We start from the raw sequence: 23,856 nt of genomic DNA, 5'->3' as shown, positions 1-23,856 counted from the left end.
GTTGCTTTTTAGACTGGAGGCCCTGGACTAATGGTGTACCACAGGGATCAGTGCTTGACCATTGTTGCTCGTCATTTATTTTAACGATTTGTTGCGTCAGAGTTATACAGCACTGAACCAGGCCATACCTCCCAACTTTCCCACGCCGACCAACTTGCCCATCTACATAGTCCCACATGCTATGCTTGGCCCATAACCCTCTAAACCTATCCTATCCATGTAGCTGTTCAAATGTCTCTTTAATGTTATGATAGTACATGCCTTAACTACCTCCTCTGGCAACTCATTGCATATACCCACCACCCTTTTGTTTACTCCAGCAGTTTGTGTCTACCTTCACGTTCCCATTAAATCTTTTCCCCCTCACCTTAAACCTATGTCCTCTGGTTCTTGAGCCCTCCATTCTGGGCAAAAGACTGTGCACTTACTTGATTTATTCCTCTCATGATTTTGTACACCTCTCTAAGACCTTTTATCTTCCTGCGCTCCAATATATTACAAGAGAACGAACGAGGAATAGTTGGTAAGTTTGCGGATGATACTAAAATAAGTGGTATCGTAGTAAGGGAAGAAGGTTGTCAAAAATTAGTGAGATCTTGATCAGCTAGGTAAGTGGGACATGAATGGCGAATGGTATTCAATATAGATAAGTTGGAGTTGTTATATTTTGGAAAGACCTTTAGTGAACATTAGAGTCCAGCATACTGTTGTAGAACAGAGACCTTGAAGTACAAGTAAACAGATCCCAAAAATGGTGTCACAGGTAGACAGGGTGATGATGAAGGCAGCAGTTGGCACATTGACTTTCAGTTAGGGCATTGAGTACAGGAGTTGTGAAATTGCAGTAATGCCAGACATTGATGAGGCTACACTTGGAGTATTATGTACAGTTTTCGTTAACTTGCTGTAGCAAAGACATCATTCTGAAAGAATGCAGAAAAGATTTAAGGAACACTGCCAAGATGTGTGGGCCTAAGTTATATAGAGAGTGGTTGGTTAGGAAAGAACTTTATTCCTTGGACTGTAGGAGTCAGAGGAGTGACCATATAGAGGTATATAGAGGAACATAGATAAGGTATAAGTAATGTAGGTACAATAACAGGTTTTAAAAGACATTTGGATAAGAAATATTTAGAGGAACACAGGCCTAATGCTGACAAACTGTATAGATGAGCGTTTTGTTCGACATAGACAAGTTGAACAGAAAAGCCAATTCCAAGGGCTACTTATCAGAGCTTAATAGACTACAAGTAGTAAATCTAAGTTTTGAGAGGTTTGTTTTAGAGGAACAAGGCCACTCCTGATGAAAACTAATCATGCCAGCGCTCTGGGGAAAGACGACGGGAAAGAACAAAGCAAATATATATTGTAATGGAAAACTGTTTACAGATTTTGTTTTCAAACAATTAATTTACATAAATTAAATGAAACTGCTGGAGAAACAGCATATCAATCGACATCTGAGGGAAACGGAGAGATGTTGGTTTGGGTCGGGACCTTCCTTTCAGACTGCCTGACCCACTCATTTCCTCCAGCAGTTTTCTTTTTGCTCAAGATTCCAGCATCTACAGGCTATTACGTTTCCAAACATGTACTTACTTACATAGCATGACTGGGCATTAACCACATACCTTTTCATTAATGTTGCATTACTGTATAAGTATACTGTGAGAAATCTAATCAAAGATTCTCCAATCAGCCAACAGCAGGGATTAAGTACCTCTTTACTGAATTATTAGCCTATGAGATTATTCCTTTGGGTTTATATTCAAATTAGTTTTGGAATGGTGGCCTGGCAGTTCCATGCGTACATCTCTGGACAACATCAATTCAAACAATTGATTTTCTTTCTCTTAAATAAATTAATTCTGTCTTGAAAGAAATAAATAAATCATCTAGATAAGTTGCAGCTAATTTTTTTCAGTGTACGGTGTCAAAAATTAAAAATTCTTGTTTCACATTAGGCCACTCATTACTTACAAGAATTAAACATTCAATACCATAACACAGAAACTCAAGCAACAAGGTTCTTACCTCATTATTTATATCAAAGACTCCTTCTTGTATTTTTTCATAGATCTCCCTAGCTGTGTTAATAAATGCCTGCAATTTAAAAGAAAACATATGATAAAAATGTTAAGGTACCTACAACATTCATCGAAATCACTCATTCAACACACCAGTTCTACTGAGTATGGTCCCCGAATCACAATTTATTTTGGTACAAACACGGACTAAATTATCCATAGAAAATTGGAAACAAAATGTGGAATAAATCTTGGAACGCAAGCACATGACCTGCACACCCAAATGTAGTTAATTTACCATGTATTTGTACTTCAGAACTTGTAATGAGATTGACATACTAAATTTTGGAAGATTTGCACGATAGACTGGGCTGCATCCACAACTTTCTGCTATTTATTGCAGTTTTCGGCGAGTAGTTGGCAAACCAAATTCATGTGTATTCCAAAAGGATGCTTTCTACAGTGTATTTGTAGAAATTACCAAAAGTGAATTTAGATATGCTGAATTTCGAATTGAATACGCTGTCACGTGACGTCACTGTGAAATTCTTTGCTTGCATACCCAAGGTACGCAATAGTTGCCACATAAAGGGTGCTGATAAAGTTACAATGTATCCAGTGCCAGGTCCACCCTTCACCCCAACATATCCCTTCACCCTAACATATCCCCCCCCCCCCCCCCCCTTCACGGCCCCCTCCCCCCACGCCGGGTCTTCCTTTGTTCTCCCCCCGCATCAGGTCCCCCCCTTTGTTCTCCCCGTTCCCCTCCCTCACTGCAGTCTCCCCATACCGGGTCCCCCCTTTGTTCTCCCCGTTCCCCGCCCTCACTGCAGTCTCCCCATACCGACCGGGTCCTCCTTTGTTCGTATTAATTCTTAATTTCCTTAATCTTCTGAGGTAGTGGAGGGATTGGTGTGCTTTCTTGGCCATGGCATCAAAGAGGTTGAATCGAGACAAATTGGTGCTGATTTTTATTGGATGCCAAAAAATAGTGAAGAAAAAGCTATCCTGTACTCTATGGTGAGAACACTAGTCCAATTTGATAACCCTTCCTATCCATATATCTGTCCAAATGTCTTAAGCTGTCCTAGTTGGTCATGGACTCCTGCGCCACCTCCTAATTCTGCAGCATGATGTCAGTCTTCAATATTTCCAGAATATGACAGGCTGCAGCCCGAATTGAGGAATTGAAAGTGATGCTCTTCAAAATCTAATTGCATTGCACTACAGCCCTTAATCCTCATCCCCAACTGCTTGCCAATCCCTAACTCCACAATCAGTGAGCATCACAGGCACTGGAGTGCACACTGGACAAAAAATCATTTAAATCTAAAATTGTGACAAAAATCGAAAATATTATTTTAATTAAAACACTGATGGAACAGGGTGCAAAAGGGACAGTTTCAGGCCTTTACATACAAATCACTTAAAATTTGGGTTAAACACCATTAACTATGTGTTTTCAGTTTGAAAATGAATGAAAATGGCTAATTAACACTAACACATTACTGATCATCCAGTATATATTTATTTATTTTAAAATAATAATATTGAAATAAGGTGGTGACCATTGTAGCTTGACTCATAACCAAAAAAAATCAGGATAATCCTGCATCTATAGATTAGATGGACAGAACAATGAATGGATTTAAACACAATAATTTAAAATGTAACAGGAATTAAATCAAGAGATTACAGGAGGCAAATTCCCATGGACAGGAGAGATGCTAGGAAAGCTCAAGGAGATTCTGGAAAACCTTGAGGGAGTTTCTGGGAGATTTGATAAAGTACAAGGGGGAAAAGAGGAAGCAGAAATAGTTGAACAGATGGTCCCCGACAAAGCAGAAGGAAAAAAAGCACAGCTATTAAGGAGGCAAGGTTCACCCTGTTGTGAGGCACAAAAGAGAAAAAACTCGAGGGTGGGGAACATGGAAGTACAATTCTTTAAAAACAAACATTTTTCGTTTTTAGCACCATTGCCAGAATACCATGTCTCTTCATCAATAGGAAAGGACATGGGATTATATGCAACTAGAATGTGCAGTGAAGTGATGGATGGGTGTTTTCAAACCAAGGTTGAGACAAAGTTCAAGTACATGCCAAGCCATTAGTTAAGAAACATGGAAAAAAATCCAATGCGTTGTAGACATTCAGATTCAGCTTCATATAGCTGATCGGGTAAGAAGGGATGGCGTCAGTAGTTAGGAACAAATGACGACTTTGGCCTTTGTAGTGTGGAAATTTCAGTTCACCCAATGCCGTATGTCAGTCAAGCAGCATGTCAATTTAAGGCCGACAGAGCTGGTTCTCAGCAAATATGTGGAAACCGACGTCGTGATACAAAAAAAGCATATACAACCTGGCAATCCTGTTAAATCCTCCCCATTAACACAGAAAGTCAGGACTGTTTTTCTGAGAACAACTGAGCAAGATCCATTCTTTTCATCAGATATCCCACACCACAATCCCAAAGTTTCTGATCTACCAATGTAGATCAAAAGGTAATGTTTGTACAATGTGGGGCTAAACTCAGATGACTGAATGGCTTGGGAGTCCTTAACATTGACTCCAAATGCCAAGAAATCTTATGGCATTAGATCAAACTTATATAAAATGAAACATACTGATTACAAACTATTACCCTCTCTTAGCTAACAAATCAATCCTCTTCCAGTTGAGAGATAGCACTAGAGGAAGCAAAGAAGTCAGGCCAAGTGAGTTTATTGTCATATGCTCAAGTACAGTGAAGTACAGGTACAATGAAAAGCTAGCTTGCAGCAGCACAGGCAAGATGTAGACAACATACCAAACATAAATATATAAATTATATAAGACAGTGAAATTAAAGACCATGCAATATATTACATTTGTGCAAAAGCACAAGCTACTGCAAGAGGTGGTCCATAGTGTGTAGGGAGGAACTACAGATGCTGGTTTAAACCAAAGACAGACACAAAAGGCTGGAGTAACTCAGCGGGTCAAGTGATCCATAGTGTTCTGTTGCTGAGATAGGATTAAGGTTGTGCAGGTCGGTTCAAGAATTGGATGGCAGGAGGAAAGTAGCTATTCCTGAACCTGGTGGTGTAGGACTTCCGACTTCTGTACTTCCTGCCCGATGGTAGCAGTGAGAATTGTGGGGAGCCTTGATATTAGATGCAACCTTTCTTGAGGAAGCTCCTCAAGAGGATTCTTTCGATGGCAAGGAAGACTGTGCCCTTGATGGACCGAACACTGTCAATAATACAAAGTATTCAAGCTGGGAACTTCAAATGTTTCTGATGAAAACTGCCTCTGTCGTTTAGACTAGATCTGTGAAAGGTAATGAGAGAACTAATAGAAACCCAAGTAAGATAGATGGAAGAATAAGGCATTTGGCGCATCCTATCCATAAATTGTATGCTTCATTCAAACTCTCCTTCAGCCTTTTCGCAATCAAAATGTAAATGCATATCCTCTACAGTAACATTCCTTAATCCAGCATTTATAGGATTTTGGCGGTGCTAAACCAACAGATTTTCCAGACTACTAGATGTTATTTATATTCTCCAACAGATTTTATAATTCTCTTTCATTAATGTTAACACTGTAGAATATTAAATTTTCCCATGGACACATATGGAGCACAATAAACCAAACCAGTTCAACCAGATACCAAACCATCACAGCTTCAAAACATTTGGATAGCTGATTATTAGCATTTTACTGTGCTCCCTCCTCCCCAGGCTTGAAGCGTTTCCATTCCTCAACTTTGTCATGACCAATTTACTTGTCACTAATCTGATCCAGTTATGACATTGTCTAGCCCTTGTACAAAGTCCCACCAACAGAGTACATTCCATTACAATGTCATTTCATTCCATTTCACCATACCAAATACCAGCTCAAATTTGGACATCCATGCAATACCATGGGCTATCATTACAGCCTGGCATCCTACTATAATGTGTAACCTTGTGGTCTGACATATTCATCACTATCTTAACTATTAGTCAGAAAATCTTTCTTAGTTCAAAAAGCAGAACATGGGAAAGCAGCAAAAGGAAGAACCAAAAATAAGATCTGAGAAGACTGCATTCAGGATATATGCATGCTAAATTGTATAACAACATGCCACAGACATATCAATAGCCAATGATTCAACTCTAAGTTCTGCATTGAACTGTGCTATACAACTGTGCAGAAAGGAACTACAGATGCTGGTTTAAATTGAAGACAGACGCAAAATGCTTGAGTAACTCAGCGGGACAGGCAGCATCTCTAGACAGAAGGAATGGGTGACGTTTCGGGGTGATGCGGCATAGACGGAGGAATTGGGAGGTGGGGATAGTCTTTACAGGAAGCAGGGTGGGAAGAAGTGTATTCTCGATAGCTATGGGAGTCATAATAGATGTGTGCTGTATAACTAATTGGAGGATGCTGCTTTGTAAACATTCCCATTTTCAATAATGGTTGAACACAGCCACACAGGTTTGCCCACAAGCACATATGCATCTGCAACCTACCCTCAACCAGAAGTGCCAAATTAGTGATTTATTCATCTTCTACTTGGCATGTGTCTGGCGTAAATTTCATGCGATAGAAAAATGGTTGAAAGTACTGGATACCCAAGAACAAAATCACCCCACCTGTACAGCTGAACTTTTATATTCTATGAACAGTCTTATGAACATCTCTACTTCCTCAAAGGTTTGAGGAGATTTGGCATGTTGCCGCATACTCTTATCGGACATTTACAAGTGTACAATGGAAGACACACAGACTACCTGCATCAGTGAGCTATTTGGCCCTTGCTCACCATTCAATTATGGTTGACTTTTTAAACCTCAGTACCACTTTCCTGCCTTAAACCTGTATCCAAAATTCCCCCAGAGTATTCATCCTTTCATTTTTTTTGTCTCCATGTTAGTCAGTTGGAGGACAGGACTCAAAAGCGCCTTTAGTGTTGTTTAGCACTGCTCAAAATCAGAGTGTAGAATTGCCACTCAGAGTTGGCCACCATAGATGAAAAAAGAGTAGGAAATAAAGCTACAACTTGTAATTTGAATGCGATCTTAAGAGTTTCAGTCTTGTGATAAACTATCTTGCAACTTGCAACAGTATTATTTAGTAACTTTTTTATCTAATTGATTTCAAAGAAAATGTGGCTAAAAGCTTTATCTGCAGGGCATTGCTATACACGGCAGAGATACTTCATTTTTAATGAATAAAACTTGTACGTTGCTCGTTTTCCCCCCAAAACAATCAATTAACTGAATTTATTTATTCGTTCGTTGGTTGAGCTCTATTCTGTAATTTAAAGAAATAAATACATAAAACTGATTGGATAATTGAAAAACTGTACACAGATTTGCTTCAGTTTCAAGAAAAGATACATTTTTATCAAATGACTTTGGGCTCTGAACAAGTACATTTGGCTTCCAGCCAATACCAAACTTAATCAAATACTTCCATTTTCCTTGGCAACTAAAGCTGCTCTGTACGTCAACTCAATTTGTGTTTTGAATAATATACTTTACCTCAATGACTTTACAAATTATATTAATTGGTAATTGCAGTTTCAAATTTCATGCTATTATATACAACTTGAATTCCATAATCGGGGTCTGCAAATTACTCACTTAGTAACTCAAACAAGATGCATAATAGTCAAGACCATTTTTGAAACTTTATATACACAAACACCAAACTATGCTGTGTATGACACACTTTTACATTATTGTGCATTTCAATCGGATACCATCTACCAAATTTAAAAGGCCAGACTTTGCCAGAGACTAATCAAAAGCATGTTATGTATCATACGCAAAATCTCAGGCAATTAAGAATAAAAATGCAAAATTTATAAAACATTATAATCTACATTTTTTTTCACACTTTTCCCCACCCGATTACATTTTTATGAGTCCTGGAAGCACTAACTTTTCACTTTGGATTTCAGAAGAGCTATAAACCTCTGTGGCATTTCACTCAAGGTCTATTTATATTTGAGCCTGAAGAATGACAAGAAAGCAATTTAAAAAAGAGACTGGACTTTTAAATTCACTTAGATTGAATATGGCAAAAGCACAATTTATAGCTGACCCTTAGTTTCCTTCAGAGGTAATAGTGAACCACTTCAAATCACCTGCCAAATTACTCAAACAATACGTTTCTGGTATTTGCCAGCCTGGGATTTTGATAGACAATAGGTGCAGGAGTAGGCCATTCAGCCCTTCGAGCTAGCACCACCATTCACTGCGTTCATGGCTGATCATCCACAATCAGTATCCCGTTCCTGCCCTCCCCATATCCCTTGACTCCGCTTTCTTTAAGAGCTCTATCTAACTCTCTCTTGAAAGCATCCAGAGATTTGGCCTCCACTGCCTTCTGAGACAGAGAATTCCACAGATTTACAACTGAGTGAAAAAGTTTTTTCTCATCTCTGTTCTAAATGGCCTACCCCTTATTCTTAAACTGTGGCCCCTGGTTCTGGACTCCCCCAACATCTGGAACATGTTTCCTGCCTCTAACATGTCCAATCCCTTAATAGTCTTATATGTTTCAATAAGACCCCCTCTCATCCTTCTAAATTCCAGTGTATACAAGCCCGGTCGCTCCAGTCTTTCAACATACCACAGTCACGCCACCCTGTGAATTAACCTCCTGAACCTACGCTGCATTGCCTCAATAGCAAGAATGTCCTTCCTCAAATTTGGAGACAAAACTGCACACAATACTCCAGGTGTGCTATCACTAGGGCCCTGTACAACTGCAGAAGGACCTCTTTGCTCCAATACTCAACTCCTCTTGTTATAAAGGCCAACATGCCATTAGCTTTCTTCACTGCCTGCTGTACCTGCATGCTTAGTTTCAGTGACTGGTGAACAAGGACATCCAGATCTCGTTGTACTTCCCCTTTTCCTAACTTGGCACCATTCAAATAATAATCTGCCTTCCTGTTCTTGCCACCAAAGTGGATAACCTCACATTTATCCACATTAAACTGCATCTGCCATGCATCTGCCCACTCACACAACCTGTCCAAGTCACCCTGCATCCTCATAGCATCCTCCTCACAGTTCACACTGTCACCCAGCTTTGTGCCATCTGCAAATTTGCTAATGTTACTTTTAATCCCTTTATCCAAGTCATTAATGTTTATTGTAAATAGCTGCGGTCCCAGCACTGAGCCTTGCGGTACCCCACAAGTCACTGCCTGCCATTCCGAAAGGGACCCGTTAATCCCTACTCTTTGTTTCCTGTCTGCCAACCAATTTTCTGTCCACATCAGTACCCTACCCCCAATACCCTGGGCTCTAATTTTGCCCACTAATCTCCTATGTGGGACCTTATCAAAGACTTCCTGAAAGTCCAGGTACAGTACATCCACTGGCTCTCCCTTGTCCATTTTCCTAGTTACATCCTCATAAAATTCCAGAAGATTAGTCAAGCATGATTTCCCCTTCGTAAATCCATGCTGACTTGGAACGATCCTGTTACTGCTATCCAAATGTTCCGCTATTTCTTTTTATAATTAACTCCAGTATCTTCCCCACCACCAATGTCAGGCTAACTGGTCTATAATTTCCTCTTTTCTCTCTCCATCCTTTCTTAAAAAGTGGGATAACATTAGCTACCTCCAATCCACGGGAACTGATCCTGAATCTATAGAACATTGGAAAATGATCACCAATGCATCCACGATTTTTAGAGCCACTTCCTTAAGTACCCTGGGATGCAGACCATCAGGCCCTGAGGATTTATCGGCCTTCAGTCCCATCAGTCTACCCAATACCATTTCCTGCCTAACGTGAATTTTCTTCAATTCCTCCGTCACCCTAGGACCTCTGGCCACTACAACATCTGGGAGATTGTTTGTGAAGACAGATCCAAAGTACCTGTTCAACTCGTGTGCCATTTCCTTGTTCCCCATAATACATTCACCTGCTTCTGTCTTCAAGGGACCCACATTTGTCTTAACTATTTTATTTCTCTTCACATACCAAAAGAACCTTTTACTATCCTTTATATTCTTGGCTAGCTTACCTTCGGACCTCATCTTTTCTCCCCGTATTGGCTTTTTATTTATCTTCTGTTGCTCTTTAAAAGTTTCCCAATCCTCTGGCTTCCCACTCATCTTTGCTATGTTATACTTCTCTTTTATTTTTATACTGTCCCTTGACTTCCCTTGTCAGCCACAGTCGCCTCTTACTCCCCTTAGAATCTTTCTTTCTCTTTGGAATGAACTGATCCTGCACCTTCTGTATTATTCCCAGAAATACCTGCCATTGTTGTTCCACCGTCTTCCCTGCTAGGGTCTCTTTCCAGTCAATTTTGGCCAGCTCCTCTCTCATGCCTCCATAGTCCCCTTTGCTCAACTGTAATACCGACACTTCAGATTTTCCCTTCTCCCTCTCAAATTGTAGATTAAAACATCATATTATGATCACTACCTCTTAATGGCTCTTTTACTTTGAGTTCCCTTATCAAATCCAGTTCATTATACAATAAATCCAAAATTGCCTTCTCCCTGGTAGGCTCCAGTACAAGCTGCTCTAAGAATCCATCTCGGCAGCACTCCACAAACTCCCTTTCTTGGGGTCCATTACCAACCTGATTTTCCCAAGTCTACCTGCATGTTGAAATCTCCCATAACCACCGTAGCATTACCTTTGTGACATGTTAATTTTAACTCGATTCAACTTGCACCCTATATCCAGGCTACTGTTTGGGGGCCTGTAGATAACTCCCATTAGGGTCTTTTTACCCTTACAATTCCTCAGTTCTATCCATACTGACTCTACATCTCCAGATTCTATGTCACCCCTCGCAAGGGACTGAATTTCATTCCTTACCAACAGAGCTACCCTATCCCCTCTGCCCACCTGTCTGTCTTTTTGATGGTAATGGATTAGACTGAAAGTCAAAAGTTGGCAAACTTTTTGTTGAAGATGGTCATTGCCTAACATCTAGATAGCAACATGTATGTTACTTGCTCATTAGTCTAAATAATTCAAGATCATTGTGCATGTCTTTAAGTATACAGATCCAGATGGATAGATAGTCTAAGATGCTTAACATGAAATTCATGCACGTAAGATCATTGATGAAGCAAGTGGAGATTGCTGTTCATAACGAAACCCTGCAGATTTCTTTGGGATTGTGAAGACTGACAAGAACCATTATTAACTGCATTTGTTAGAAATGACTGGTTACTTCAGGTTATTACCCATCATCTCCCCAAATATTCCCATCGACATTAATAGAACTCCTTGGTATCACATTAAGGCAAATGCTGCTTTGATACCACATTTTAATTGCACAATTTTTGGGGGATCACATTCCAGCTGACATATTCAGCTCACATTCATTTTTTGTTGCCAACCTAGAAAAGTGACTAGCTTTCGACATCAAGTCCAGCACTACAGCTCTCAAAGTATTAGTGCACTTGGTCATTTATTCATGCCATGAATGAATAAAAAACTGGTTGTGATGAATGGACTGTTTTCACCATTCAAAATTTCAAATGCCAATTTGGCTGAACAAACAAGCAACTTGGCACTGCTGGAGAAAATAGTGGGGACAAACCTTGAGGGGTGTTTTGGTGTATTCCACCTAGTAAAGTTAAATTAATTTTAGTTCATATTCTTTCCGCAAATATAGATCACCAATACACTTGCAGGAAGACAAACTGAACTAACATTTTAGGTCAAACACCCTTCATCAGAACAGGGAAGGAGTCAAAAGCTTATTAAGCTGCAGAGCAGGAGGAATGCAAAAAGCAGATTGATTTTCAAAATCAGTTATTCTTGATGTTGTGCTGCCTCGTGCTCTCACCCCATTCTTGATAAATCTTCTCCAACTATACTTTCCAGCTATCATCGCAAGTATATGCTGCCATTATATAAAATCAGTTCTTTATTTTGTTCAAATAAACATAAAGCCAAGATGCACGTAAAGCATGACAATTACATTTTAAGATTATGCTCCTTGTTTAGCTAATATGTTGAGAACACATACAGTTCGTAACATTTTTAAAGCTGCACTGTACATGTACAAATGGCATAAGAAAAAATGCTTCATGTGGAAGATTTAAACTTTGACCATAAAGTCCATCATCATTTTTATTGAACAACATTTTGGGGATCACATTCCACAATTCGGCCCCTTATGTCCCTGGTGACTACTAAAAATAAAGTCTTTCCTACAAAATGTCACAGTAATTGCCACACCTTAAGGATCATTGTATTACAAGTCAGAGTAATTTACTTTTATGTAGAATTCAGATTTCAATCTGCTTCAGACATTTTATCCAATAACCGCTTTTAATGTGGTAAATCAAAAGCATGTGGTCCTGGTTAGCAATAAAATAGGTGTGCAAAAAACACAAGGAAGGAAACTTAAAAACAACAACTACCAGAAAATAGCAAAAGGTTACAAATAGATTCAGATTTCCAGCATCTGCAGTCCTTTTATTTCCAAAGCGTGTACTGTGCTGAAAACCCCATATTTTAGCAAAAGAACAAGGATTTACAACCAAGCCTCAGAGGGGATGTCTGGTCATTTTTACTAGATACACTGTTAGGTGGTAAAGCAGTGTAGATAATTTGGAATAAGACTAATAGATGTCAAGTGGGAAGAACTGGAAGAATTCAGTCATTTACTTCAGACCAAAATTAAATCAGAAAAGGTAGACAATAGACAATAAGTGCAGGAGGAGGCCATTCGGCCCTTCGAGCCAGCACTGACATTCAATGTGATCATGGCTGATCATTCTCAATCAGTACCCCGTTCCTGCCTTCTCCCCATACCCCCTGACTCCGCTATCCTTAAGAGCTCTATCTAGCTCTCTCTTGAATGCATTCAGAGAATTGGCCTCCACTGCCTTCTGAGGCAGAGAATTCCACAGATTCACAACTCTCTGACTGAAAACGTTTTTCCTCATCTCAGTTCTAAATGGCCTACCCCTTATTCTTAAACTGTGGCCCCTTGTTCTGGACTCCCCCAACATTGGTAACATGTTTCCTGCCTCTAACGTGTCCAACCCCTTAATAATCTTATACATTTCGATAAGATCTCCTCTCATCCTTCTAAATTCCAGTGTATACAAGGTAACATTGTTATAAGCAGCAGGAGCAGAATTAGGCCGTTCAGCCCATCATAGACACAAAATGCTGGAGGAACTCAGCAGGACAGGCAGCATCTCTGGATAGAAGGAATGGGTGACGTTTTGGGTCGAGAAGACTGAAGGGTCTCGACCCAAAACTCCAGCATTTTGTGTTTATCTTAGGTTTAAACCAGCATCTGCAGTTCCTTCCTTCACATTCAGCCATTCAATCGTGGCTGATCTATCTCTCCTTCCTAACCCCATTCTCCTACCTTCTCCCCATAACCCCTGACACCCATGCTAATCACGAATTTATCTCTGCCATAAAAATATCCATTGACTAGGCCTTCACAGACTTCTGTGGCAATGAATTCCACAGATTCCACCATCCAAAGAAATTCCCCCTCATCTCCTTCCTAAAGGAATGTCCTTTAATTCTGAGACTATGACCTCTGGTCCTAGACTCCAGGGAGTACAGGCCTAGTGTTGTTAAACGCTGATCATATGTTAACTTACTCATTCCTGGGATCATTCTTGTAAACCTTCTCTGGACCCTCTCCAGGGCAGACATATCCTTCCTCAGATGTGGTGTCCAAAATTGCTCACAAAACTCCAAAATGCAGCCTGGCCAGTGCCTTATAAACCCTTAGAATTACATCCCTGTTTTTAACTTTTTGGGAATCCTGCGCCAGCACTCCCAGGTCCCTTTGCACCTCAGATTTCTGGATTCTCTCCCCATTTAGAAAATAGTCTACTCCCTTATTCCTATTACCAAAATGCATTACTCCACACTTTGTTATACCAAGAGGAATAAAACCAGGAATTGTACACCAGGTAATCGAACACCAGTTGCCAGGATTATGTTGGAATCTATTATTATGGTCGTGGTTAGAAGACAGAGCCATTGAGTTATACACCAAAGAAACAGGCCCTTCAGCCAAACCTATCCACACATACCCATGTTGTCTAACCAAGTTAGAACCACTTGCCAGTGCCTGTTCCACATTCCTCTAAACCTTACCTAGCCACGTACTTCCAAGCACCTTCCAAATGTCATAATTGTGTCTGCCTCTCCACTTCGTCTGGCAGCGACTCTTGGAAATAGTTGCTCCTCAGAATCCTTTTAAATCTTTCCACTCTCCCCCAAATCCACAGTTCTAGTTTGGACTCCACTACCCTAAGGAAAGACAACAGCTATTCACCTCATCTCTGCCCATCATGATTTTATGTACCTCTAAGGTCACTCCTCAGCTTCAGGGGAAATAATCCTGGTCTATCCAGCTTTCCTTAACTCAAAATGCCAAGTCCTAGTAACATCCTTTAATGATATCCTTCCTATAGTAGGGCAACCAGAACTGGAAACAGTACTTAAAATGTGGCGATACCAACCTTTTTTTTATAGAGCTGTAACATGCACCTTGACTCCCATACTTAAAAGTGACTGAAGGCACCATACATTCTTCACCACCCTATCGCCCTGTGATACCACTTGCATGGAACTGTGTACCTGCACACTCAGGTCTCTGTTTTACAACATTCTGCAGGACCCTACTATTTAACATGCAGCTTGCATTTATTTAAATTAAGCTGCCTGTCATCCTTTTTATAATGGCCCAAGTTGACCATGATCCCTTTGTAATCTTAGTAGCAAGATGTAAAAAAAAACCTCTTCCTTAATGTCAGAAAAACAAAGGAGCTGGTCATTAATTTCAGGAAGATGGGGAGTATATGTCCAAGTCTGTTTTAATGGTACCAAAGTCAAGGTGGTTGAGAGCTTCATATCCCTAGGTGTAAGAACTGGACATTTTTTTTGCTAATTGTGTTTTTTATTAATGTCTTGTTTTCTTGCCCATCACAAATTAACCTGTGTTCAACTTTACCTCTTGGTATTATTTTTTGGAGTCATGATGTAGACATATGATGTTACAGTGCAAAATACTGACCTCTACTGGCAAGATACAACAATTAAACAGCAAACAGTTGAAACGCAGTGCAACTGAAAATAATGGAGTTTTAGCTTTTTACTTAAATGGCTATTTTAATGGAATAGTATAATAACTACTTTTTAAAAAATGATAACATTTACAACAAATATTTTATCTTAGGTAGACACAAAATGCTGAAGTAACTCAGCGGAACAGGCAGCATCTCTGGAGAGATTATATACAGCAAATGATCCTCTCAACATTTTTGCCATTTCCAATGCGATCCCACTACTGGCCACATCTTCCTATCTACACCCCTTTGCGCAGAGACCGTTCCCTCCGCAACTCCCTGGTCAACTCATCCCTTCCCACCCAAACCACCCCTTCCCCAGGTACTCTCCATTGCAACCACAGGAGATGTCCCTTTACCTCCCCCCTCGACTCCATCCAAGAACGCCGACAGTCATTTCAGGTGAGGCAGAAGTTCACTTGCATCTCCTCCAACCTCATCTGCTGTATCCGCTGTCCCAGGTGTCAACTCCGGTACATCGGCGAGACCAAGTGCAGGCTCGCCGATCGTTTCGCTGAATACCTCTACTCAGTCCGCCTTAACCTACCCGATCTCCCGGTAGTGCAGCACTTTAACTCCCCCTCCCATTACCACTCAGGAAACATACATGGGTGAGGCTCAGCACAAACTGTAATCTTTGACAATCACATTTCGTTCAAACTTGTTCTGAATGACAAATAAAGTTATTCTATTCTATTTCAACTACAGTGCCCCCCCGTAATGTTTGAGACAAAGACCCATCATTTATTTATTTGCTTCTGTACTCCACAATTTGAGATTTGTAATAGAAACAAAATCATACGTGGTTAAAGTGCACATTGTCAGATTTTCATAAAGGCTATTTTTATATATTTTGGTGTCACCATGTAGAAATTACAGCAGTGTTTATACATAGTCCCCCCATTTCAGGGCACCATAATGTTTGGGACACAGCAATGTCATGTAAATTAAATGTAAATGTTTTGTTTTTTGTTGCATATCCTTTGCATGCAATGACTGCTCGAAGTCTGCGATTCATGGACATCACCAGATGCTGGGTGTCTTCTCCGCTGATGCTCTGCCAGGCCTGTATTGCAGCCATCTTTAGCTTATGCTTGCTTTGGGAGCTAGTCCCCTTCAGTTTTCTCTTCAGCATTTAAAAGGCATGCTCAATTGGGTTCAGATCGGGTGATTGAATTGGCCACTCAAGAATTTACCATTTTTTAGCTTTGAAAAACTGTTGCTTTAGCAGTATGTCTAGCTGTAGAATGAACCACCAGCCAATGAGTTTTGAGGCATTTGTCTGAATTTGAGCAGATAGGATATGTCTGTACACTTCAGAATTCATTATGCTATACCATCAGCAGTTGTATCATCAATGAAGATAAGTGAGCCAGTAACTTCAGCAGCCATACATGCCCAGGCCATAACACCTCCACCACCATGTTTCACAGATGAGGTGGTATGCTTTGGATCTTGGGCAATTCCTTCTCTCCTCCATACTTTGCTCTTGCCATCACTCTAATGTAAGTTAATCTTTGTCTCATCTGTCCACAAAAAGACCATTTTCCAGAACTATGGTTGCTCTTTTAAGTAGTTCTTGGCAAACTTTAACCTGGCCATCCTATTTTTGCAGCTAACCAGTATCTTGCAGTGTAGCCTCTGTATTTCTGTTCATGAAGTCTTCTATGGACAGTGGTCATTGACAAATCCACACCTGATTCCTGAAGAGTGTTTCTGATCTGTCGGACAGGTGTTTGGGGGGTTTTCTTTATTATAGAGAGAATTCTTCTGTCATCAGATGTGGAGGTCTTCCTTGGCCTGCCACTCCCTTTGCGATTAGTAAGCTCACCAGTGCTCTCTTTCTTGTTAATGATGTTCCAAACAGTTGATTTTGGTAAGCCTAAGGTTTGGCTGATGTCTCTAACAGTTTTATTGTTTCTCAGTCTCATAATGGCTCTTTGACTTTCATTGGCACAACTTTGGTCCTCATGTTGATAAACAGCAAGAAAAGTTTCCAAAGGTCATGGAAAGACTGGAGGAAAGACTAGGTGCTGAGAGCTCTCTTATACCTGCATTACGGAAGCAATTAAACACACCTGAGCAATTACAAACACCTGTGAAGCCATGTATCCCAAACATTATGGTGCCCTGAAATGGGGGGGGACTATGTATAAACACAGCTGTAAATTTCTACATGGTGAAACCAAAATGTGTAAAAATACCCTTTAATAAGATCTGATAATGTGTACTTCAACCAAGTGATTTTATTCTATCACAAATCTCAAATTGTGGAGCAGAGCGCCAAATAAATAAATGATGGGTCTTTGTCCCAAACATTATGGATGGCACTGTGGACACAAAATGTTGGAGTAAATCAGTGGGACAGGCACCATCTCTGAATAGAAGGAATGGGTGATGTTTCGGGTCGAGTCCCTTCTTCAGACCGAGAGTCAGCGGAGAGGTAGACACTGGGATATGGAAGGGTAAGGTGTGGAACCAAGACATCAAAGGGGATGCAGATCAAGGAAAATGTGGAATAGATCATTGTTAGCTAGGGGGAAGTTGACAATGAAGCATACAAAGATAAAAATTTAATCAGAAGGACAATCAGACTGGTTGGAGAACTGCAATGGGGGAGGGTTGGAGAGAGAGGGAAAGCAAGGGTTACTTGATATCAATATTCATACCACTGGGCTGTAAGCTGCCCAAGCGAAATATGAGGTGCTGTTCTCCAATTTGCATTGGGCCTCACTCCGACAGTGGAGGAGGCCCAGGACAGAAAGGTCAGTATGGGAATGTGAGGAGGAGTTAAAGTGTTTAGCAACTGGGAGATCATGTAGGTTTAAGTGAACACCTCTCTGTCCGCCCAAAACCTACAGGATCTCCCAGTCGCTAAACACTTTAACTACCCCTCCCATTCCCATACTGACATTTCTGTCCTTGGCCTCCTCCACTGTCAGAGCCTTATCAGGCATAGAACATGAGAAAAATCTTCATTTTGACCTTGAAACGAAAATTATTGACAAACTTCTCCTTGCATTCTTAAAAACGTGTATCTTTAATTTATAGATGAATCACAGAACACTTTTGAATAGTCGATTCAACTTTTACAGGTACACAGTAGAGAGTATTCTGACTGGTTGTGTCACAGCCGAATTTAGTTATCGAAAGTACAGGAATGAAGGCGACTACAAAAGTGGCAGTCATTGCCAAGTCTATCATGTTACCACCCCACTATTGAAGGGATCAACAGAAGGCCCGGCCTCAAAAAGGCAGCTAATATTATCAACGACCCACAAAATGGTCCATTTGTGCTGCTACCATTGGGAAGGTGAGACAGGAGCCAGAGAACCTCCAGGTTCAAGAGCTGCTTCTTCCCATTAACCATCAGGCTCTTGAACCACACTGCACAACCCTACCTCAGCAACAAACTATATTAGATTTTGTTTTTTGTTGTATTATGTACCTTGGTTTTGCACTATTATGATATTTTTACCAACTGCTACTGATTATAAATCAATTGTATTGTTTCTTTGTATATTTGTGTGTTATTGTGATAATGGACCTGCAAAGGTGCAGCAAATATTAGGAAGGAGGAGCCAGCGCTGCCCTCGCAGCTGCGGCTTGCCTGCAGTCCGTTTGTCTTTTGTGTTTTTTGTTGTTTTTGTCTGAATTGTAGGTTAAATATGGTGTAGTGTTTGTATGTTATGTGGGGTGGGGGGGTGGGAACTGTAAAATTCTTCTCCTGAGCGGAGACGCGACCTTTGTTTTCTGGGCCGTGTCTCCGTTCCTGCTGCGGCCTACCAACGGCCATGCACCTGGAGCGGGCGGCCTCCGGCTGGGACCACCTGGGCTCTGGTTCGCAGAGCCCACGGCCAGGACTCACCACCTGCGGAGCTGGCTGCCTTCGGAGGCTGCGGGAGCGGCTGCGACTCGTCTCCAGAGGCTTCGGCGCGGGCCACCTGGACGTCGGAAGCCCGCAGGCCCCTGGGTGGGGGCCGATATCGGGAGCTCCGGCAGCGGCAGCGACAGCGTCTTCGCCCGCCCCGAATCGCGGGGCTTGGGTCGGCCCGCCACGGACCTTTCACTGTCCGGCGCGGCCTGAAATAGGCCGCGCGATTTTCGCCGCCGGCGGGGGCTTCAATGTCGTGAGCCCCGACCGCCCCGATGTGGCAACTCCAACAGCCTGACCGCAGGAGAAGATGGCAGGGGAAGAGAAAAATACATTCTGGCCTCCCATCACAGTGAGGAGGGGACTGGAGGAGACTACTGTGATGGATGTTTCTTTCGTTTCTTTTGTTTGGTGTTGGTTATGATTGTATGTGTTATTGCATTTTTATTGATTATTCTTATTGGTCTTATTGTTGAACTGCGGGTAATTTTTCATTTCACTACACATTTATGTGTATGTGACAAATAAATGACTATTGACTATTGAATAAGAATTTAACATATCTGTTCCAGGTACATATCACAATTAAATATTCTTTCTACACCAGGCTGCTAAAACAAGGAGACGAAATGATTGAAAATGTTTGTGAAATTGACAGGACAGTCAGTTAGCAAAATTAAACATAAATATTAATTTTCAATGCCCAAGCACCAAATTTGTTCCTTAGCAATCAAGCCTCAATAATACCAGTTCAAAAATATTAGGTGTTCCAAGAAATATTTAGTTCGCATGGTATTTGCTTATATCCATTTCAAATTGCTTTGAAGAAAATAAACCCAATCTGTTGAAATATTAAAATACTAAGCAATCTTACCTCTTCAACATTGCAAGCTGTCTTTGCAGAAGTCTCCATGAAAATGAGGCCATGTTCTCTTGCAAAAGCCTCCCCTTCATCCTTCTTCACCTCCCGTCTTGATTCCAAATCACTAAAAAAAGTGATAATATTTAAGAAACAAATTTCACCTTCCAAGGTCACCTCATTCATGGTTGCTTGTAAAAGCATGGAGATTCTCTGTGTGAAGCTTAGACAATAATTAGATACTCTTTCCATTGTTCACCCTTTAATTCAAAACCTCTTGATAAAACATCTGTGGGCAAGATATCGATCAGAAATGCAAACCCTTTTTAATAACTATGTGAGAGGGTAATGACACCATTAGTATCCTATCATCCCATCTGATATTAGCTAATACAGTAAAACTCAAATTTGGAAAGCAACCTCAAAACCTTTCATCAGAACTGAAAAGTCATGAACCATGTATTATGTTGGTTAACACCATGACCAGACAGATAATTGAGCTGGAAGTAGACGTTTTATTAATTTTTGGGGGATTTTTTCCATTAGAGTAAGATTAACAAAACAGTATGTGTAAGAAGGAACTGCAGATGCTGGCTTAAACTGAAGATAGGCACAAAATGCTGGAATAACTCAGCAGGATTGGCAGCATCTCTGGAGAGATGGAATGGGTGACGTTTTGGGTTGAGACCCTTCTTCAGTAGTAATACCATTTTGATTTAGTTGGTTGCAGGTTTTAGCAATTTGCAAATACTCCAGACAATTTCTGAACAAATTTATAAAATTGGCAATGGCGATTTGTTTGGTCACCAACCTTCACATGTACCAAGAGTGTTAAAAACTATGCTATGGCAAATCACTTCAATGCTAGTTTCATAGAAGTCTCCAAAATAGATGCCAAATCATGTTCTCTGCTTCCAATCCTCTTTACACATGCAAATTGCAAAGCTCCAAAGTCTGCAACTTTGCCTTCCCTTCTCCCAACTTAAAACTCCAACTCCTCCATCAAGCACAAATCAGAAGCATCATACAATGTCCTCTACTCCCATTATCCTGCTCATTCAAAAACCTTATTGAGGGTGATCCAAGGATAAATCAGTTATTTCTCTCCTCCTCCCCCCCCCCCCCCCCCCCCCCCGGCCCTCCCACAACCTATCCCCAGCCTTCTTCCTTCCACATGATCTGTGGAAGTACGACTACATATATAATTTGAGTCAATCAAACAGCTGATTTTACAGGTACTCATTTTCCTTCTTTGTTGCTAGGTCAAAATAGCAGAACTTTTGAACAGCCTCATGAGTATATTCTTTACAAAGAACTGCTTGTCATGACTGTCATAACATGATAGCTTTATCGGTTGGGCATTGAGTGCAGCTTCATACGACTTGGTTTGGCTGCATTTGGAGCATTGTGCACAGTTCTGAAGGGCCTGAACCTGTGCTGTACTGTCCTACATTTCCTTAGCTAATAAACGTAACTGTGGCAACACTGCTCCTGTATGAAACATAAAAAAGCCACGTACTGAAAAATCTGTTACTTTTGCATAATTAAAGCTTCAAGAGATTAATATACTACTAGACCAAGTAGGGCCCAACCCTCTCCTGCATTGTGCAGCACCCTCTCTTTCCCCCTTTCCCCCCATCCCCCCTCCTCCTCCCAATCCACCCCCTACCTCTCCCCTCCCCCTTCCCCTCCCCGCCCCGCTCCATCCCCCTCAACCTCCCTTATCCTCTCTCCTCCCCCCCCTCCACCCCCTCTCTCCCTAGGAGATAGATTTAAACTTTAAAATGTGAATAACTAAAAATATAACACCGATTTCAATGAAACTTCTTCCATTAGCACCAAAGGGACGACGGTGAGTAAGGTGGGCCGAAAACTGTTGCGCTATCGTGTACCGTTTTGGCTGTAGTTCAGGAACAAACAAACAAACGAGAGTTTTAGTATATAGATGACATAATTTGACAATTCCAACAATGAGGTGTTGGAAAATATGGAGGGCAAGGATGACTTTCCATCCTTAACTATCTAATACCATACACGTGCTGATTACAATATGCTTCAAAACGAAGCACAGCAAATCAGCTATCAAGATTGTTAAAAATCATGATGCTTTGTTTTGACAAGCTGTCACTGAAAATTATTCCTGTTCAGCATTTTCTTCTGTAGTTTCTGGATTATTGCTGCTGTAGACTGCATTTTTCCACTGCAACAAAATGTTTGGAATACCTATAACAATGGTAGTAACTGTTCTCAGTTTAGTTCATTACCTTTGCACCATGGGTCTAAAAGTAAGAACAGTTTTCTTAGGGCCTGACATGTTAAAAAATTACCTCTTATTTCCAATAAGCATGATGACCATATTTGAGTTGGAATGTTGGCGAGCATCTTCTAACCAAGTTGTCAAGTGATTGAACGTGTCCCTTCTGTGGGAGAGAAATTGTTACATGATGGAAAATATCTTGGAATTTAAATCTAAGGATTTTAAGCAAAAGCATTAATCTAATTTAAGAGATGCAAACTCTAACCCCTTATCTTAATGCCTGCCTTTATCTTGCACCGAACCACAAACACACTTCTCCAATCATTTTTTGAGTTCCCTTGATCTAATTTCCATTCCATTCAAAAAGCATGCTTGAGGTTTAAAGACACAAGAAAAGCTCTAATCTTAGCTCATTATCTTTCGAGTCTACTTGACAAAAAAATATACACCAACATTTAATTGCAACTCACAAAGCATACTCACCCCTGCAAATCTTCCCTTTTTTATGAACAGGTCTGCAGCCATTCCTCCCGACTCTAGAAACCAATTATTTTGTTTTTCCTTACATTCCTGCTCTAAATTATTTATCATTAAGAAAGCTTCAACTGACGTCTTCCAGCTTCATTGGATCATTCATCACATTTCTACTTCATTCTAAAGAAAATGTTTGCACCATTTGCCAATTTATGTTTAATTCTGCCAAAGACTTCTCCCCAGCTTTTATTCTGAAGGGATAAAGAGATGGAGAATGACTTCAAGAACTTTAAGCAAGAATTCAGTTATTTCAAAATCTTTTAAAGCCATTAGGTTAAAACTAATTGCGTTTCCAAGGATTTGTTCCTAAATCTCTAACGGACATTAAACATTTTAAACAAATATAAGTTGCTTTTTTAAAAAAAAATTGAGTTTGCATTTTTGTCCCTGAATATTTTGAAGGAATGTTGAGATATGTAGAACTGAACATATTTCAAATAGCTAGCTTCAGTCATTGAAGTCAATGACTGTGCCAGATAGCAGTTTCTCTGCTCATTTTGTCTAAGAAGAATTCTCTCTGGGATGGCGGGACTGTCATATGAGGAAAGATTGGAAAGACTGGGCTTGTAGTCACTGGAGTTTAGAAGGATGAGAGGCATATTAAATTATAAAAGGACTGAACAAGCTAGATGCAGGAAAAATGTTTCCAATGTTGGGGGAGTCCAGAACAGGGGCCACATTCTAAGAATAAAGGGGATGCCATTTAAAACTGAGGTGAGAAGCAAACTTTTTCACCCGGAGAGTTGTGAATTTGTGGAATTCTCTGCCACAGAAGACAATGGAGACCAATTCATTGGATGAATTTAAAAGAGAGTTAGATAGAGCTCTGGGGGCTAGTGGAATCTAGAGATATGGGGAGATGGCAGGCACAGGTTACTGATTGTGGATGATCAGCCATGATCACAATGAATGGTAGTGCTGGCTCGAAGGGCCTAATGGCCTCCTCCTGCACCTATTTTCTATGTTTCTCTAGTGGCTTCCACAAGTTCCTGCTGGAAGATTGCCAAAGGTAAGTTTTAATTATGTGATCTGACACTACTAGCCACTGACCACAAAATAGCATTCTTCCAAATCACATCTCTAATTTATCCTTAACCATGCATTGGGGAAGTTGCTTGACTAAATAAGAGGAAATGGGTAAAAACCTTAAAGGAGTGAATCTAAAATCAGTTGAAATCACAAGATTGTTCAACAGAAGACTTGCTTTAAGACCTTTACTTTAAA

At 40.6% G+C, this 23,856-nt stretch overlaps 1 protein-coding gene across 1 annotated transcript in view; it reads right to left on the bottom strand.

Annotated features, from left to right (window-relative positions):
- rab2a (RAB2A, member RAS oncogene family) overlaps window positions 1-23,856 on the bottom strand; it is a 58,343-nt gene that overhangs the window by 11,897 nt on the left and 22,590 nt on the right. The window contains exons 5-7 of the mRNA XM_078397436.1: window positions 22,169-22,261; window positions 19,857-19,968; window positions 2,035-2,103 (exon numbers count right to left, since the gene is read on the bottom strand). Of these exons, the coding sequence (XP_078253562.1) occupies window positions 2,035-2,103; window positions 19,857-19,968; window positions 22,169-22,261 (274 nt within the window). The remainder of the gene's footprint in view (window positions 1-2,034; window positions 2,104-19,856; window positions 19,969-22,168; window positions 22,262-23,856) is intronic.

The sequence above is a fragment of the Rhinoraja longicauda genome, chromosome 4, assembly GCF_053455715.1.
Source record: "Rhinoraja longicauda isolate Sanriku21f chromosome 4, sRhiLon1.1, whole genome shotgun sequence".
Lineage (NCBI taxonomy): Eukaryota > Metazoa > Chordata > Chondrichthyes > Rajiformes > Arhynchobatidae > Rhinoraja > Rhinoraja longicauda.
Note: the sequence above shows the minus strand (reverse complement) of the source record. Positions and strands in the feature narration are given on the sequence as shown.